General features: G+C 47.3%; 1 protein-coding gene across 10 annotated transcripts in view; it reads left to right on the forward strand.

The window, feature by feature from the left end:
• MGAT5 (alpha-1,6-mannosylglycoprotein 6-beta-N-acetylglucosaminyltransferase) overlaps nt 1-18,327 on the forward strand; it is a 197,722-nt gene that overhangs the window by 56,208 nt on the left and 123,187 nt on the right. For 9 of the 10 annotated variants that reach the window (XR_014784184.1, XM_084808742.1, XM_084808752.1 and 6 more), the window contains one exon: nt 17,411-17,809. Coding sequence is in view for 9 of the 10 variants with exons in the window: in XM_084808742.1 (XP_084664868.1) it covers nt 17,569-17,809 (241 nt within the window). In the remaining variant the exon portion in view is untranslated. Of the gene's footprint in view, nt 1-14,699; nt 15,190-17,410; nt 17,810-18,327 lie in introns of all 10 variants that reach the window. The other variant, XM_084808773.1, reaches the window with a different exon arrangement.

An 18,327-nucleotide genomic window follows, 5' to 3' on the forward strand; every position in this document is an offset into this window, starting at 1 on the left:
GGTCTAGAGTATGTCCTGCTACATGTGTTGGGCTGATGACATGTTGGGAAAGTCCCACGGTTGTCATGGAGACCATGAAATCCTGAGCTGCCTCAGACAAGGTGCCCTCAGCATGGATGTTGACATCCCAGGAACCAACAGGCTGGGGGATCTCTCCATCAAATCACCTAGGGAGTCCGTTGAGCAGCGGGGTGGGTGGTACACTAATAGAGTCACAGTTGCTGTCTTGCTGACCCAACACAATGTGCAAACACTCCAAACCAGTAATGACATGGACAGGGAGCCTGCAGAGAGAGATGGAATTCCTATAGACCACAGGACACCCCCCCCCCCCAGACCTCAGGTCTACCCTGATGCTGATCCAAGTACCCCAGTGGACATAGCTGGGAGAAACAAACTCCTCCCTGCTCACCCACCCAGGTCTCAGTTATACATGTCAGATCCTCCGCCTCATCCACTATTAAATCATGGATAAGGATGGTTGTATTCTGAACCAATTGGGCATTTAAAAGCAGCATCCAGAGACCCGAGGGTAGGCTGATAGGGCAACCACCATGCCTGCAAATGGGGAAAGAGCCAAATACAGCACAGCTGTTAACTGCCTGGGCTGTGTTCTCCTTACCTAGCTAGCCCTCCTCCCTACACTGTATCTCCCTTGACCTGTAACCACCCTAATTGGGCCCCCCTCAGGTCCCAAAAAACTGCAAGCCAAGCAATCTAATGTTAGGGGGGTGGCCTTAACCCTTGCACCCTGCCCCCCTAAGCAGTTCCCCACCAAAGGGGCGACCCCGCCTTTGGTGGCGCCACCTTCAGCATTGCCCTGTGTCTGGGCTGGGTAGATAAGGAATGCCATCCCAGGTACCTCAAGCATAGCTGATCCAAATCAGTTGTAATTTGCTGGGGGGGGGGCTTTTCCCCTTCAGCACCAGCCTTCGGTGAGCTTCTCTCTCGGGCAGCCAAACACAGTGCCAGGCAGGGCCAGAAAGATGGTAAGTTGGCCCACCTGCTGCTGCTGTAGTATGTCCCAGCTGCCTGGCTCTCCTTGCTCTAAGGCTCCATTACTTCTCTCTTCGGGGTTTTGTCTTTTTTTAATCACTGCATTTTAGATGTAATAAACAGCTCATCTCTCCCAGTTGATGTGGCACCAGTGTAAAAGCTACATTGAGGAAAACACTTTTTAAAGATAGAAAATATATCTGTTTGGTATGCTCAGCAATGGCTGCTCAGATTTTCAGAGTAGGAAGAAAGGAGTATTTTATAATGCAAATATTTATATGCAAATATTTGATGTGGAAAAATAATTCTGCATCAGCCTTGGTTTGTTTCTTAGGGGGAAAGGGTTGTTCAGTAGAGCTGCTTCCATCTAGCTATGTTTAACAAATAGATCTATATTTTCATTTCATTTATTACTTTTCTATACTGCCCAATAGCCAAATCTCTCTAGGTGGTTTACGGTATTAGTAGGTAGAAGCTATGAAGCAACAAAAGCAATAACCATGGTGGCTTGAGGCAGTGGGAGTTGTAGTCCAAAACATCTGGAGGGTACCAGGTTGAGGAAAGCTTACCCAAGGAATTCTCAGGTCTGTGTAAAATTCATTCCAACCTGTGTAGTCCCTGAGCCAGATGAACTTCTGTTGAGAGAAAAGTAGCTTTTCATCCAGTTAGTCATATTAAAATTATTTCATATATAATTCAATTTTTTTCTTAATGCAATGAAAGATTCAGCTATTCCCCAAACAGTCTGGCAGTCTGGGGAGAGTGCCAGCTTAGGGGAAACGGAAGAGCTCTGTTTTGTAAGTAATGATATCAGCTAGAAAGATCAGATTGCCTGTTGAAATCGAATGCTGTTGCCAGACTAGGTAAGTCTTATAAACTTCATGTAAGTGAAGTTGTTGAGAATGGGATAAAGGAAGAGAAAGTAGATTCTGATCTAAAAGTTTGATTTTTTGTTGGGGAGGGGCATTTGTATTGCAATATTACTAGCTTTTAAGCAAGGGCAACAAGGCAGAATGGTGTTGTGGCATTTACATAGAATTATTATTATTATTATTATTCCTCCTCCCACTCCTCTTCCTCTTCCTACTACTATTATTTATTACATTTCTGTACCACCCCATAGCCGGAGCTCTCTGGGTGCTTTACAGAAGTTAAAACATTAAAATACAATATACAAAGTTTAAAAGCCATTTACATAAAAGCACACTGACAATATAAACAAACAACATATAATTAAAAACAATGTTGAAAAGTCAGTCATAACTAAAGACACATCCAGGACCAATTAAAACTCATCATGTGCTGTCAAATGCCTGGCAAAAGAGGTCTTAACCTGGTGCCAAAAAGATAACAACGTTGGCACTGGACCTCATCAAGGAGCTCGTTCCAGTGAAGGAGGCCCACCACTGAGAAGGCCCTCTTCTTCATTTCCACCTTCCGAGCCTCCCTCTCACAAGGAGGCATTAATCACCTCCCTGGCTCAGCTGGTTGTTCTCTCCCTGCTGGGTTTTCTGGATGTTTCCCCATCCAGAACAGCCTGAGCATCCTCCATCCGGTCAGCAGAACTACCCACTAATTCAATCTCAGTCTTGTCTGGATTGAGCATCGGTTTATTAGCCCTCATCCTGTCCATTGTCACAGCCAGGCACTGATTCAGCACATCAGGAATGTGCTGAATCAGTGCCTTGCCTAGGAATGGAACATTTGCAACCAGCCTGTAATTATTAAGGTTTTCCAGGTCCAAGAAGGATTTCTTCAGGAGTGGTCTCACCACTGCTTCTTTCATGTGGCCCAGGACTGCTCATTCTCACGAGGAGGCTTTAATCACCTCCCTGTCCCAGCCAGCTGTTCCCTCCCTGCTGGTTTTTATAAGCCAAGAGGGGCAAGGATCCAATATGGAAGTGGTTGCACGAACCCGTCCTCGCACTTTGTCCACATCCTTGAGCTGTTTCAACTGAAACTCATCCAAGAAAACCGGACCAGGCTCTGTTCTGGATACCTCACCTGATTCACCAGCAGTACAACTGGAGTCTTAAGTCGCAGAGGATGCAAGAACTTTTATCTTGGAAGTGCCTAGCCAGTGCATTGCAGTGGGCCTCAGATGAGCCCATAATGTCCTTAGGGCCAGGATGTAGTAGGTCCTGGAGAACCTTAAAAAAACTTCACTGGGCAGCATATGGAAGATTGGATAGAGGCAGTGAAATTTTTTTCCCTGCCACTCTCACTGCCTTTGAATATACCTGGCCATAGGCACACACAAGAGTTTGATTGCATCCACTAGGAGTTTTTCTCCACCTGCACCCAAGCCATCTCCTATTTTGTTTCATCGCTCTCAGCTCCGGGGTATGAGCTGTACTCTGGAGCTGTATGAGCTGTATGAGCTCTGGAGAGGGCACTCAGGAGCAACCGTGTCAACTGTCTGGGTCATTTCTGCATTCCACAGATGAACCAGGGCTTCGACAGGAGTGCCAGCCATTTCAGCCAGAAAACTCCATAGCCCTCAGGAAAGCTTCTGGATCCATTAACCTCTGAGGCCAGACCATCTTAGTAGGTCCCTCACTCTTGCAGAGGGCAAAAGCCACTGTAAGTCTAAACCTCATCAAGCAATGATCTGACCATGACACAGGGACAGAAGCAACGTCCCCCACCTTCAGATAATCATCTCCATGCCCAGTTGAGAAAACCAGGTCTAGAGTATGCCCCACTACATGTGTTGGGCTGATGACATGTTGGGACAGTTCCATGGTTATCATGGAGACCATGAAATCCTGAGCCACCCCAGAGAAGGTGCCCTCAGTATGAACGTTGACATCCCCCAGAACTGACAGTCTGGGGGATCTCAACAGCACACCTGAGACGAGCTCCGTCAACTCACCTAGGGAGTCTCTTGAGCAGCAGAGTGGGCAGTACAGCAACAGAATCCCTAATCTGTCCCACTGACTCAGCACAAGGTACACATGGAATTCCTGCAGACCTCAGCCACCCCCTCCTCCCCTGACCTCAAGCCTTCCTTGATGCAAATACCCCAATGGACATAGCTGAGAGAGACAAACTCCTCCCTGCTCACCCACCCAGGTCTCAGTTATATACGCCAGATACATCGGCCACCTCACCCACTATTAAGTCATGACTGAGGGAGGGTTTATTTTGACCCTTAACTTAGGAAGAGTTTATTATGTGCATGATTGTGACTGCTCAATAAAGAAGGAACCTATTATCATTTAAATCAGGGCAGCCATATAGAAGCTGTCTATGTAGCAACAGCATTGCAAGGGTGGGGGAATATATGGTCCTTCAGATATAGCTGGACTGTAGCTCCTATCATCCCCAGCATGTGTGACCACTAGTGAGAGATGATGGGAGTTGCAGTACAATAACAACATCTGGAAGGACACATATTCCCCACCCCTGCTGGTTTGCAAATTGTGCCACCATATTGAGTGCTGCTGAGCAATAAGCCTGGTAACAAATTTCCCAATGTGTTTATGAGGGACATCGATTGCATCTGTATCTTGCCCATATTCTAGCACAGTGCCTTTCACTGTCACAGTTGGGAGGGGCTGTACATTGTTGGGACCCTCCTGGAGGAGGGACAGAGAGTCCAGCTCCTTTGCCTTTGTTCGTGCAAAGCTAGGCTATGGTGAAAGAAGAAGGCAACCATGAATCAACAGGCCAAGATGTACTGAGGAGATGAACATACTTTATTTAAGTATTTTTAAGCCACCCACCTTTTAGGTGCCGCTCTCCCCTTCTCATGCATGACAACCCATCAGTTTTTAAAATGAGTTATCATTACCTCTGAACCAGGTTGCAGAGTGAGAAGAAATCTTTATGCTGATTTAAGCCACAGGTGATAGAATTGAACCTCTTAAATGGCAGTTCAGAAATGTCATGTTGCAGTCTCCCTTTGAAGTACTTTTGTTTCAGTATGGCCACTTGAATGTCATAAGATTTGCCTGGTAGGTTGAAATGCTCCCCCACTGTTTTTTGAACACTGCCATATCTGATGTCAGATTTGTGTCAGTTTGTTTTGTTTAAAGACTCTCCTGTTTGTCTTATGTAGAATGCAGAAGGGCATTGCTGGGTGATGATGCATATATCACTTTGGATGATGAGTAGGTGTATGAACTCCTGATGTTGTGGATGACATTATATCCTCTGATAGTCTTGTCAGAATATTCATGGGGATAGAACTGGCATCTGATTCTAGCACAGGGTCTGGTCCATGTATCAGTATCACTGTTACTTAGCCTTTTGTTGCAGGTGGGTAGCTGTTTTAGATTGGAGGGGTAAGCAAGTACAGGATTTCAGCCGAAGGCCTGTGAAAGGAAAACGATATTGTCCAGAATGGGTTGTAGATCACAGATGCATTTGAGAGGTTTTAGCTGGGAACTGTAGATGGCAGCAAGTGATGTCCTGTTGTTTCTTTTCTAGTTGTATCTGCTGGGTATATGTCAGGATGAGGCCCGGAAAGGACTTTAAAGTGCTTTTAAACAGATTTATAGCATGTAATGTATTAAATAGCCTTGTATTCCTCAATGCTGCAAATCCAGTGGAAACACAGAAGATATTATATCATTTGCTTCTGCTCTGTCTTTTGAAATAAATTAAATTCAGCCTTTTTCTGCGAAATGGTTTACAGTAGGTAATAAATGTAGTTATAATTTACTTTAAGACCTGTCTGATTAAGATTCCATTTTAAAGAATTATTTTTGATTAGCACATGGTGCTACCTCAAAATTAAGGTTCAGTTGGCAGTAAATTGTTAGTGGTTAAAAAAACCTTGTGGAACAGGATCAGCTATTCTAACAAAATTCTTCTTTACAGGAGAATAATTATTTTTTCTTTTTATTAATATTTTGCATGTGGATTGCTATTTCCAGATCCTGTTTAATATATCAGGTTTCTTTAGAAACTGTTTCTGATGGTTAATAAAATGGACCCAATCTAGCCAAAGGTATGCACTTTTAAGTCTTATTGGTTTGAATGGGTGAGTTTAAATTGATTGCATCCAAGGTTTTTAAACTTACATAATAGTGGGTGCATAACAAAATACTTAATCTAGAAGGCTAGACCGCTTCTGGACTATCTTTGTTATTGCCTGTTGTTCTCTAAATATGTAGATCTACATTAGAGTTTTAACTTGAGAGTCAATTTAACCAGATTTGTTGCAGAAGACCAGAGCATTTCATTTGAATGATCAGCAGGAAACAGTTGTAATCGCAGGTTTTATTCTGAGAAAGTACTCCAGAATTGAAGCTTCTTTACAAATTAAGCTGTGCATTATCTCTAACAATGACATGAATGTGCCCCTCACTGATTTTCAAGCTCTTGCATATTTTTACATTCTTCTGCAGGTTTGACCAGTCTTTTGTATCTTTAATCTTATTGCTATTATTTTTCAGCTTTGAAACTCTGTGTTTTACAGTCATATCTTGGTATCATTATAGTGCCCGTAGCTTTGCCCTTGATCTTCACACTTCGTAATTAGTATAGGTAGCAATGTATTTTTGTTTTTGTAGCTGCTCTAAACCAGCTGGTAAAAACTGGTAAAAACTGGTAAAAACTGGATACTCGGGGTCATACAATTTCCCTTGTTCAGTAGGTATCATGCTGGTGCTGTGTATCTCTGACCATTCAATGATACTATATTGGTATATTAATTATTATTAATTATTGATTATATAGGTATCTAGGCTAAAATGGTGCAGACCAGAAATCAGATTAAAAATTGTGACTCTGTAGGCTCTGAATCCTGCATTGAAAATCACTGCCAGGATTCAGAAATCTTCCATGGTTTTGTAAATGAATCTGCTTACAAATTCTGTTTACCTAAAATATTGTTGATATTTCAGCTTTTTTGTACCAACTTATGTGCTCTCCTTTCATATTTTTGACACTATTGTTTCCAGAATTTAGATAGGATTGTTTGGAATACTCTTAACCTTTTTACATCAGATCTACTTTCATACAATAGAAGTAGCTTGTGTGAGAGCCAAATAACCTATATTCCTACTGTATGTTACTCTTTCAAGGTAAACCATATTCATTCCCCTTTTTTCTATTTACATTTTACTATAACCATTTCCATTCTCATGAATGCATCCAGCTTGCCTAAGAAATCCTTATGGAGCCTTAACACTACAAAAACAATAATGCTTCAACCAAAACATCCATATTTTAAAATTCATGGGGATGGCTGAAATTTTAACAGGTCAATTTTGGGCAAAACTACAAATGTATTTGGCCTCTTATTCTGTGTTACTGTAATGGTGTACTACTACTAACTACTTATGTAGCACTTTAATTTTCAAAATCCCTCACAGTCCTTGTCATGTTAGCCCTAGCAACAGCTTGTGAAGTCTGTGTCTACTCCTGTTGTACAGATGGGAAGCTGGGGACACTGATAGTAACTCGTGCATTTCCACATCATAGATGGGGCCTACTGGACCACCCAGTTAGCTTTTATGGCTCTGGAACACGACATTGCAACCCTATTTGCATGGCACACTGAAAATCAAGAGACTCCTATCTCCCATTGAGTTAACATCTGCATGCCTACATCAGTTTGGTAATACATATTCAGAAAGCAGTGACTTAGACTTCATTCTGCTTAACATGGAATGCATTTTCTAGTTCTTCAAGCCTACAAGATTTAAAAAGAGCACCTAGAGCATGTGTTTGATGTTCACCCAGGGAGTATTTCTACTCATGCCATGCAACTGACCAGTTACAAGGCCAGATTGAAGTAGCGTGGGAGTAGTTGAACACTACCATAAATTTCAAAACATTAAGTTTGTAATAGTGGGGCTTTACTGCAATTCTCATTAGAGTTAGGCACTCTAGAGTATGAGTTTTAGCCTTTTATTTTAAAGCCTCCTTAGTCTGCAAACTAATTGCAGTTCAAGGACAAGCAAAAAATAGGCGGCTAGCACAAAGAGAAAAGTGTCTGCTGATGGACTCATTTTTGTAGGACTATGCTGTGCAAGATGGCATGCTTGACAGAAAATTGGAGATATTTCAAAATACACAGTGCAATCAAGGACTTGTGTACCTGTTAGAGTCATGGCTGGGTTGCCACAGGCCTGTTCAGCAGCACTCCCAGCATGGATGAGATGGCCTTTCCCCTGAAAGTAAAATTACATCGCTTGTTCAAGATTAAAAGTGATTTATGTCACATTACCTTACATCTCCTTTTGTCAGTTTTCATCAGTGTTTTTGCAGGGGTGGGTGGGGGAAGTGGAAGGTATGCATGGAGGGTAGAGAAACCTAGTATTTAGAGTTTAGTCCATCTGCCATACCTCTTTTCTCTGTATAGAATATTTGTAGTCAGGCTCAGTAGATGGTACTTTTAGAACCATGCATGATGGCAAATACCAAAAATAAGGAGGTTTACCATCTGACATCAATCAAAATCCTGACCTCCATTTTTCTAGTTTCCCAGCTCCATTTTTCTAGTTTCCCAGCTCTAAAAGTTGCTGAGGTTCTTCCCATATAAAATCAGAGCTGCATTCTAAGGTAAGAAATCAAATATTTTAGATCCTTCCAAAAGTAGGTGTAATAAACTGGGACACCTATTGAAAATCTCATAACAGTATTAAATACTGTTTTCCATAAATCTTGCTAACAAGGACAAGACATCATTGGTATAGTGTTGATAAATTTTATCTGAGAGGGAAATTATTCCAGTTTGCCTAGCACCCAAAATTAGGGTCAGACAAAAACAGAAAAATGTTGGATATGAGTTTAGATGAGATTAGAGCTTGAATTTTATGTGAAACTTTCCCAGGAATATTTGTGCTTAAAGCATCTCACAATATACAAAAGTGGCAATAACAATTTATTCAGAAAGACATATCAGTTCTAAACAACATAGTGGTAGTATAACAATCACGGTATAACAATATGAACAAATTATGTAGGTAGTTATCACAATAGCAAAACCCAAAGGGCGCAACCCTAGCGTGTTTAGCCATGCTGGATAGCTATGCTGGTTGGGGCATATTGGGAGTTGTAGGACTCTTTTCTGTCTAAACATGAATAAGAGTGCACTCTTATTTTATTTAAAATTATATCTAGGCTGTCTTTAAGGGTGGGAGATCCTCAGAAAGTTGTGTACATATTAAAAGAAACAATACAGCAATAAAATAATAACAATAAACAAAAATTCCTAACCCTGGCGCCAGCTTGTCTGGCTGAAGGGGGAGGGCATTGCGGGCGGGTGGGGTGACAAGACGTAGGGGCCTCTGATTGGTGCACCCCAGTGGCACCACCATGCAAGGAGGGGCAGGCTGAGTTGCCTTAAACTCAGCCCTGTTCCCAATCTCAGCTCTCCGGCTTGACCCAGCTAGAGAGGAAACCACGAAAAACACTTGCCTCCTGAAGACCGGCTTCGTAGTTTGCCAGCCACCTGGACTCGGCGTGCAATCTGCGCACCCAAAGCCTCGCTGGTGCTCACAGCGGGGCGTGCGTGCTCCGGCGCAGCTCCATTATGGCCGGTGACTGCCCTGTCGGCTGGCGTGCTGGCGTTGGTGGCGGGGTGTGCTAGGGCGCAGTGTCTGCCGCCGCCGGCGCTTTCTGTCCTGAGGGCCCTGGCGCTTGCGGGGGCAGTGCGCCCGACCCCTCCTTCTCCTCACTTCTTCCTCAGGTGGTCGCCGTGCGCCTCCGCCGCCGCAGCCCCGGGGTTGGTGGCGCTCACGGTGGAGGCGTGTGTGCGCGGGCGCTGCCCCCTCGGCCGGCACGTGCCGACGGCTGTGCCGGCACGCGCTCGGGCGTGGCGCCTCCTGGTCTCCCCTGCTGGGGCACCGGCGCTTGCGGCGGCCAAGCGCCCGCCCCCCCTTCCCTCCTCCTCAGGTGGTTGCCGCACACCTACCCCGCCGCAGCCCCGGGGTTACTGGCGCTCACGGTGGGGGCGCGTGTGCGCGGGCACTGCTCCCTCAGCTGATGCTTGCCGCCCAGCAGGAGCGCCGGCAACTGTGCCGGCACGCGCTCGGGCGTGGCGCCTCCTGGTCTCCCCTGCTGGGGCGCCGGCGCTCGTGGCGGCCGAGCACCCGCCCCCCCTTCCCTCCTCCTCAGGCGGTTGCTGCTCGAGTGTGCGGGCACCGCCCCATCAGCTGATGTTTGCCGCCCAGCGGGAGCGCCAGCAGCTGTGCTGGCGCGCGCCCGGGCACAGCGCCTCTTGGTTCGGGCTGTTGCCGTGTGCCTGCGCCGCTGCGGCCCTGGGGTTGCCGGCACTTACGGCGTGTGCGCGGGCGCCGCTCCCTCAGCCAGCGCTCACCACCCGACGGGAGCACCGGCAGCTGTGCCGGCATGCGCCCGGGTGCGGGGCCGGCTGTCCTGCTGGCTCTGAGAGGTGCTGGTGCTTGTGGCAGCGACGTGCCCGCCCCTCTGCTTCTTTCCTTGCTGACGGTCTCACGGGCCTGGGCGCCGAGCAGATTGGCGCCAGCTCTTGCCGCCTCCCGTGCGCCGGCTCTTGCAGCGGCAGCACGTGCATCCCCCCCCCCAAAAAAACCCCACAGCCGCGGCTCCCTGTGGTGCACTCACCGCGGCTCCCGAGTCACGGGCGCTGTTGGCTGGGGGCACCCACGCTCAGGAGCGGCTCCCGTGGCCGCGGGCCCTTGCTGCGCCTCTTGGGCGCCCGGCTTGCAATGGGCGGCAACAGCACCCCTTTCAAAGCCACTGTGTTGTAGTGGCTACAGTGTTAGACTGGGACGTGAGAGACCCAGGTTCTAGTCTCCTTTCCAGGGGTATAGTTTAGGGCTAGAGCCCCTGCTGGGGATGCAGAAGATCCCAGGTCCAGTACCTGGCATCTCCAGGTAGGGCTAGAAAACCCCTATCTGAACCCCTGGCAGAGCCAGTGGGGGGGGGGGCACAGATTCTCCACTCCTGCCCTATAAACTAATAAGGTTAACGGCGAGACACATGATGTCTTAAATGTGAAAACACAGAGCCATACAGAAAGAGGATCTAGGTTTTTGGCACTCACCTCTCTAGCCGCTGCCGGAAATGGAGGGTGCCCCTCCTTTCTAGCGGTAGCAGCGGCACTGCTGCCTGTTGCCCGGGGTGCCCAGTGAGTAGCCCACAGGAACCTCCTTCTATGTGCTTTGACCCCTGCCGCATTTACTTTTAAGGGGTGGTGCTTGGTGTGTTGGACTGGGTCCGGGGACCCAAGCCCTTGCTTCTTCTTGCCAATGTCGTGCCAAGCTTACCTCACTTTCTACATCATGCCCCCCCCAAGAAGGGCCAAGGTTGAAAGAACCGGAAAGGTAGGGCCCCGCCTCCCCTTCCCAACAGATTGCTGCCAAGGCCCGATTCCGAGTTTGTTGACGAAACAGACGCGGTTCTGGCGTCAATTCTCGCTTGTCTGGAAGCTGCTGAGCGTTCTTCAGGGATCCCTTCCCCGGCCAGGCCTAAGAAACCCCCGGTGGTCCAGCCTAAGCGAACGCGACAGCAGACCCAACGTTCGCTACTTCTTTCTATTTCAGCTCGTCTCTGGGTTCAGTACACCTGGACGCCATTGAGGCCTCCACCTCGCTTCGCAGGTTCACCATGGCAGCACTCTACCACTGCAGGCAGTCCACCTTCCTGCGACATCTCTGTCAGCAGTGATCCAAGCAACATCCTCCTCCTTGTGGTTTCGCCCAGGCGACGCACCACAGCTGGAGGCGGTCCACCCTCATGGGGCATTTCCGTCAGGAGCACTGCAAGTGGCATTGTCTCCCTGGCTTCTGGATATGGGTGAGATGACTGCACCTCGCCCCACTTGTTCAGACGGGCGACCTTCAGGGCCGTGGGGTTGCTGCCTCAGCTTACCTCCCTGGGGTGACTGTCCCTCCCAATGTCATCTCCCTATATGACGCCCGGGCCGCCTGCAGCTCCGTCAGTCAAACCCCAGTAATCCCAGCCGCTTAACACAGCATCTTACGGGGTTTTGCTGGATTAATTCGGGATCCCTCACCTGCCCCCACCCGCTCGGGTATCCACTTACCTGTGGTAAGTGGCATATCAGATCCCTACGCTAAGCTGGTGAGTTGTAATGTCACCAGGGCTACTCCTTCTCGTAATGACTTTCACCTGAGGAGGTGTGTGACTGGCTTATGTTGAGGCCTTTCACAGGAGGGCCGCCATTGCCCTTCTCGGCGCAGGGACCTGTTGGACCAGGACCTTTAGTTCTAATTTTGACTCCTTCCCGGCCAGGTTCGGCGACAGTTCTGGCAGTGGCCACATTCACCTGGCTGTCTCCAGCACTGGCCCTTGGCCTATGGCGGGTCCACTGCTTCAGCACCACTGTCTGTGCTGGGAATACAGCCCCAAGGGCACATACTCCCAGGACACGTGCAGTTTCTGTCGTGAGTGCTCCCTTGTAGTAGTCAGCCCTCATGCACCTCTTGTCCAATGCCCGGGGATGGTAGGGTCCCCCTTGGAAAGGCCGAGGCAGCAGGAAGCTCGGGTTGGCCCATGCCTGGTTAGGTTGGTGCCACTACTCTGGCTTTAAGACGCTACCCCAACTGGGGGAACGTGTCTTAACTTGGAACACGGTTTTATGCTAGGTTCTAGGACCCCTCCCCCCTTTCTTTAAGTCAACATATGCCATCCTTACCTCGTAAGCAACATTTCTGCTCGCCAGGCATCGACAGGTTCATGAGAGGTTAACAAGGCAGTAATGGCAGAAGGGTTATGCCCCCCCTTTTTTTCCACACCCCGTTATCTACTTGAGGGATCTCCCTTTTCGAAATGGTGCCCAGGAAATCCTCTAGGGAGTTTATCCTAATTCGTAACCTCTCTTCCCTGAGGGTCAGTCAGTTAATCACGAGATTCCTGATCGTCTCTGCTCAGTGCGACACACCTCTTCGTTGAGGCAGCTGGCTTGGTCTGGGATCCCAGCCACGGGTCCCTGATGGGCATGTGCTACATGGAGTCCAAAGATGGTGGTCAATGTTCTGACCTAACGCAAGTATTGCCCCCCTTTCCTGTTACCTCGGTGTTCCTTAGCTCACAAAAGGCTGAGGGCCTGTCTCCCACATCAACATTCGGTGAAGCCAATCCGATACCCTTAGGTGTTATTCTCGCCTCCCTCAGGACAACTTTCAGGTCCTTTGGGCACAGCTTCAAGCAGTTATACATCTTCCTAGGGTTTTCCTTTGGGGGGCCATGCAAGATATTGTAGGACATCTTCTTTTCACTGAAGAAGGCCCCTGACGGTGCCTTCTCGTGCCGGCTCAGTTTGGGCAGTGCAGGGATTGTGGCTGCCACACCATCGAACCAGGGTCACTTCTGCTGTGCACATGTATCCATAGGCATGGCTTCAACTTAGTAGGGCTTTAATGGCACCTCCTTCCGGAAGCATGAGCCTCTCCTCAAAGCCGGACTGCGGATTCACATGGTTCCGCCGCGACCCCAAGGGGTTTCAGATTCTTAGGGCAGGTCCGATCGTGCTGTGGGTAAGTGGCCTGTAGAGTGGAGGCTGCTGCCGCCACCAGGCATATTTTGGATGACCTTATAGCCAAGTCAGTAACCCCCCCCCTTCAGTATGACAACATGACCACGTTATTCATTCTCAGTCCTCCTGAAATTGGAAGGTCATGTCATGTGTCAGTGTGTTCGTGCTCCAGAGTCGGTGTTACAACATCTGGTTCTGGGTCCACCAGGTACCGGGTTAGGCAAACCCAATTGTCAGGAAATTAGGTCAACGTCTTCTGGGCCTTAGCCCCGTGGGTGCTCCATTCCCAGATCCCATCCTTGCAGTACCATGGGAGACCACGATACTGAAGCCAGGCATGCCATCCTGCATTCCGTGGCTCTCCGTACAGGAGCCGCCTGCGACACAGCAGGTAGGGGGTGCCGCGCATTAGACAAAGCTTCAGCAATAGGATTCATGGCCCTTATCTATAGATCATTGGACGCAATTTCGTGCCTCCTTAAGGAACAACAGACTATCTGGGACCATAAGCCGCAAGCTGGCCATTTAGCCTTCCAGCCCACAACGGTGGGATTCACTGACTCCATGTCAGATTTTAGAGTTCGGCGTGCAATATAGTGTTGGGCACAGATGTTGCCTGCTTTAGTAAATTAGCCACCCTCTCTCTCCAGATACCCCTTTCGGGCTCCGGGTGTAACAGCCCTCCATTTGAGCTTTACAGTAAAACATTTCCCTGTTCCACGTAGCAGTCTTAACGGCCTTCTTCAACCCCCCCCCCTTCGGAATTCAGGGTTGGTTTGGGCTCCCAAGGCTGACTTGTCCTGGAGGGCTTTGATATGCTTTAAGATACAGGTCTGGCCCAATGTAACCCATTTACGTATTTGGTGATCAAACTGATTGGCATGGCAAGGGCACGGCAGTGGCCCACGGCCAAACGCAAGTCAGTGGGTTATGCCCTGTCGGCACCTTATGGGTTTTATGGAATGCCACGGGTCTGAGGAGGGGCCTCCGTTTTATCACTTCAATGGCTTACTGTTGACTTAAGGGCAATTTGGGCAGTTTCTACATTAGCTCTACCCCGCTAGGCCTAGGTAATGTGCAGTTCAGAACCCACTGTGGTTGCATTGAAGAAGCCTCCATGGTAGCCGCTGGAGGTTTCTCTCTCAAGCATGTTATGACATTATGAAAATGGGGGCTTCACAGCATTTCGGCCTGCGTTCGCGAGTTGTCCGCTTCTTCCTGACACAATTTTCGCTTTGCTTGCCCTAATGTGCTTATTCCTTAGGCCAGCAGACTCGTCGTACGCCGATATGGGTGCTCTTACATGGGCACGTTATGATGTCTGGAGCTGCATGAAGGGCTTGTATGTCGCCTTCAGACTTCAGCTTCTGTCACCCTGTCACATTAAGATCCAGTGACTTCACAGACGTGGCATATGGTGGGAGCCCCCTCCTCACTCTGTTCCACCAAAGTTTGTCAGTCTTCCTCCGCAGGTCCAGGTGCTGCACATTGAGAGGAATGACTTCGGCTGTAAGCCAGGCGAGGACCTGATCGAACAGGCCTTGGTTGAGATGCAGGTGGTCCGGCATACCTGGCCGGAAGTAGCCTATTGCAGCCCTCACTGCTCCCATGGAACAATGGGAAGGAATGGAATGACGTTGCCAGTGGCAGGGCACGTCCGAAAGTGCACAGAGAAATGGCTTATGGCCATGTGAATGAGGTGATGGATGCACCACCCACCAGGGAATTTTGTGGACATGGAGGGAGCGTTACAGGTAGGACTGTGTCCGCCTGTCTCATTTAGTGAATAACATATTTCTGTCTGATCTGCAAAGGGGCCTGCGGGAAGTTCTTCTGCGCAGGTGGGGGGAGTTTCACAAGCTCTAGGCTTGTGACTCCTGTGGCGGCTAGGACGGACAAAAACAGGAAAGTAGGGATGGTGTGCATGCAGAGGCACCTTATGGTGACAGGTGACACCTGAGGCCCCCCGAACGGGTTGTGCGGCTCGGCAGGGGGTTAAGGGTTGCCTGGGAGACCAACCCTACTCACTCACCCAGGTGTTGTGCGGCACCGGGTTGGGGGTGACACTGGAAGGTCTACCTCCCCCAGAAGGGGCAGTCCGGAGGGATGGCGAGATCACCGCCACCCCTCAGGCTGGGTATGTTTTCGCCCAAGAAGTGCCAGCTAGCCGCTGACACAGTTCGATGCCTGTTCTAGTTACCCCTTTGCAGGTATTTCAATAAATGTGGCCCAATTTTCAACCCAAGCTTGTTGTCTGCATCTTCTTTAACCCATCTCTGCTCGCAAACAATACATGTAAGAAAAAAAGAGTTTTCTCAAAAGCACTTAAGAGACCAGCCAAGAACCTGCCAAATTCAGATACATTAGAAAAACAATCTACCTTCATTAAATAAGCACCACTTCCTTTCACTTCTACATCAATTGCTACACAATCAATTACATCCGATGTACAGTCCAGGAGCAAGACTGGGTTGTTGTTTTTTTCAATATTGTATGTTTTCCGTGGGGAGATAGTTACTCCTTACTGTATGATGACATTTAAGAATGTTTTGAAAAAGATACTTGGTCCTTGAACTTAGGCTCAACATATTTTTTAAAAAGACAGTCTTAATCTGTATTTTTTTATAGTTCATAGACAGATACTTTTAACTTGAAAGCATCTTCACTATTTTGTGGCATCTACTTTTGTCCTAAGAAAAAGATATTGCCTAAACTGTGGATTTTGGAATTTGTCTTATGGACCAACATGTTGCATTACAACTTGCTGTGTTATAATGCAAGACTATCTATAAAGTGTGCTGGAATTCTCCCCTGCTTTGGAATAAACTCGTTGCACTTGTATCAGTGATGATACCAACCCATGACCCTTCTCCCTGATATGCAGAGCTTTTCTCCCTTAGGAAGCATTCAGATATCAACATTTTCTTCAGTCTGAATGGTACAGTCATATAATGATGGGCCATTGTGGGGGTAGCACATTACATTTATGATACAAATATCAGGATTTCCCTGAATTTGGGTTTAGTTCCCTGAAGTTGGAGGAAATCTTGCATTGGGGTAGCTAGGAGGTTCTCCGTTTCAGGTGTTTACCTTGACCCTCAATGAGGAAGGATGAGGAAGAACTGTGTAAGCTGGCAGAGGCCCTAGGCCCAACATATTTCCAGAGAGACTCCTGGGTGGGGTGGAAAGAAGCAAGAACTGACCCACCTTTAGTAATTTCTCCAATATGCTAAATTGGAACATCAGAAAATGTATTGTGAGATTATAGTTTCACATCCAAATAAGAAATTTCCACAGTGCTCCATGCTGATATTACTGTGTTTTGTGCAATTTCAAATGGGATAAAAGTCACATTGGACCAGTAAGTGACTGCCTTCTAGGTTTCTGAGTACCAGGTAACTATTTTTAGAGCAGATGTTTTGGCCTACAGCATAGCCAAGGGTGAGGGATCATAGGAACTGGAAGGCCGCAAGTTGCTAACCCCTGTTCTAGAGGTTGCACTTGTTTAAATAACCCAGACCTCTTTTTGTTTCTTCCCATGAGAGTGTTCATTGAAGTCTAGCTTTTATGCCCTTGTTCTTACCAAAACTGCAGGCTTATATAATTAAGTTGGACGGAAGAAACTATTGCTGCATTGGCACATCCTTTTCAAGAAGTAGTCCAACACTATTCCTGGCATATGAAATGGCTTTACCTAGAAATTCAGATTAGTAATGTTTTGTTGAATTAGTTCCAAGTTTTTGAAAGGTAGATTCTATGTCTGTGAATACACATTTCCTGATATATTTCCAAATGTTTCCTGGACTCTTTATATTGTGACTCATGTAATAAAATATTGATTTGTAACAATTACAAATTTACCAAGAAAGCATATTGTCCTGCTCTACTTTGGTGGGAGGGTTAAGTAAACATGAAAACAGCTTGGGGAAGTACTTTACTACATTAAATTGCCATATGTTTCGTTTTCTCTTGCAGCAGCAGGATGGAACTGAATGGTGACAACATGTTGACTAATGAACCAGAGTGAACAGCCGTTGAACTGTGTTTGTTACTTGCCTGGACTATGAACTGAGGCCTTGACTTTGGGCTGTAAGACCTTTTCCAAGTGTCGCCAGAGAGCTAGTATAACAACCATGGCATTCTTTACTCCATGGAAATTGTCCTCTCAGAAACTTGGCTTCTTTCTGGTGACTTTTGGCTTCATTTGGGGAATGATGCTCCTGCATTTTACTATCCAACAGAAGACTCAACACGAAAGTAGTTCAGTGCTTCGTGAACAAATACTGGACCTTAGCAAAAGATACATAAAAGCACTGGCAGAAGAGAATAGGAATGTGGTGGATGGACCTTACGTTGGGACCATGACTGCATATGGTGAGTAGGTTTCCTAAAATAATTGGAAGCTGCCTAAGCATTGCTGTTGTGACCAGAATTATTTGGAAATTAAATTTAGCCATCTGTAGGACAAGATCTCTCCTCCAATATCAACTGTCCACCCACATCAGGTCATAGTCAAGAGTTCTAGAAATAAATGAAACCCACACACACACACATGTTTCTTATTTTTTATGTGTGTGTTCTGTCCTTCTTCCAAGGAGCTCAGGGCAGACTACATGTTTCTTCCTTGCTATTTTATCCTTACAACAACCCTGTAAAGTAAGTTAGGATGTGTGTATGCGTGTGACTTGCCTGAAGTCAACCAGTGAGCTTTTATGGCTGAGTCAGGATTCAAACCCAAATCTCCCCAGTTATCCAACATAGTAATTACTGAGGATGTTTGGCTATATGGATCTTATGGGTTTGTATGGAAGAGAATCAGAAGACGTCAAGAAGATAGGTAAAGTGGCAGCAAGTTTGGAAGGCTATAGTGAGGGATAGTATTAGGGTTTGTC

The sequence above is a fragment of the Heloderma suspectum genome, chromosome 1 (assembly GCF_057233095.1).
Source record: "Heloderma suspectum isolate Gila_16-S chromosome 1, 16-S_ref, whole genome shotgun sequence".
In the NCBI taxonomy this organism is placed as follows: Eukaryota; Metazoa; Chordata; class Lepidosauria; order Squamata; family Helodermatidae; genus Heloderma; species Heloderma suspectum.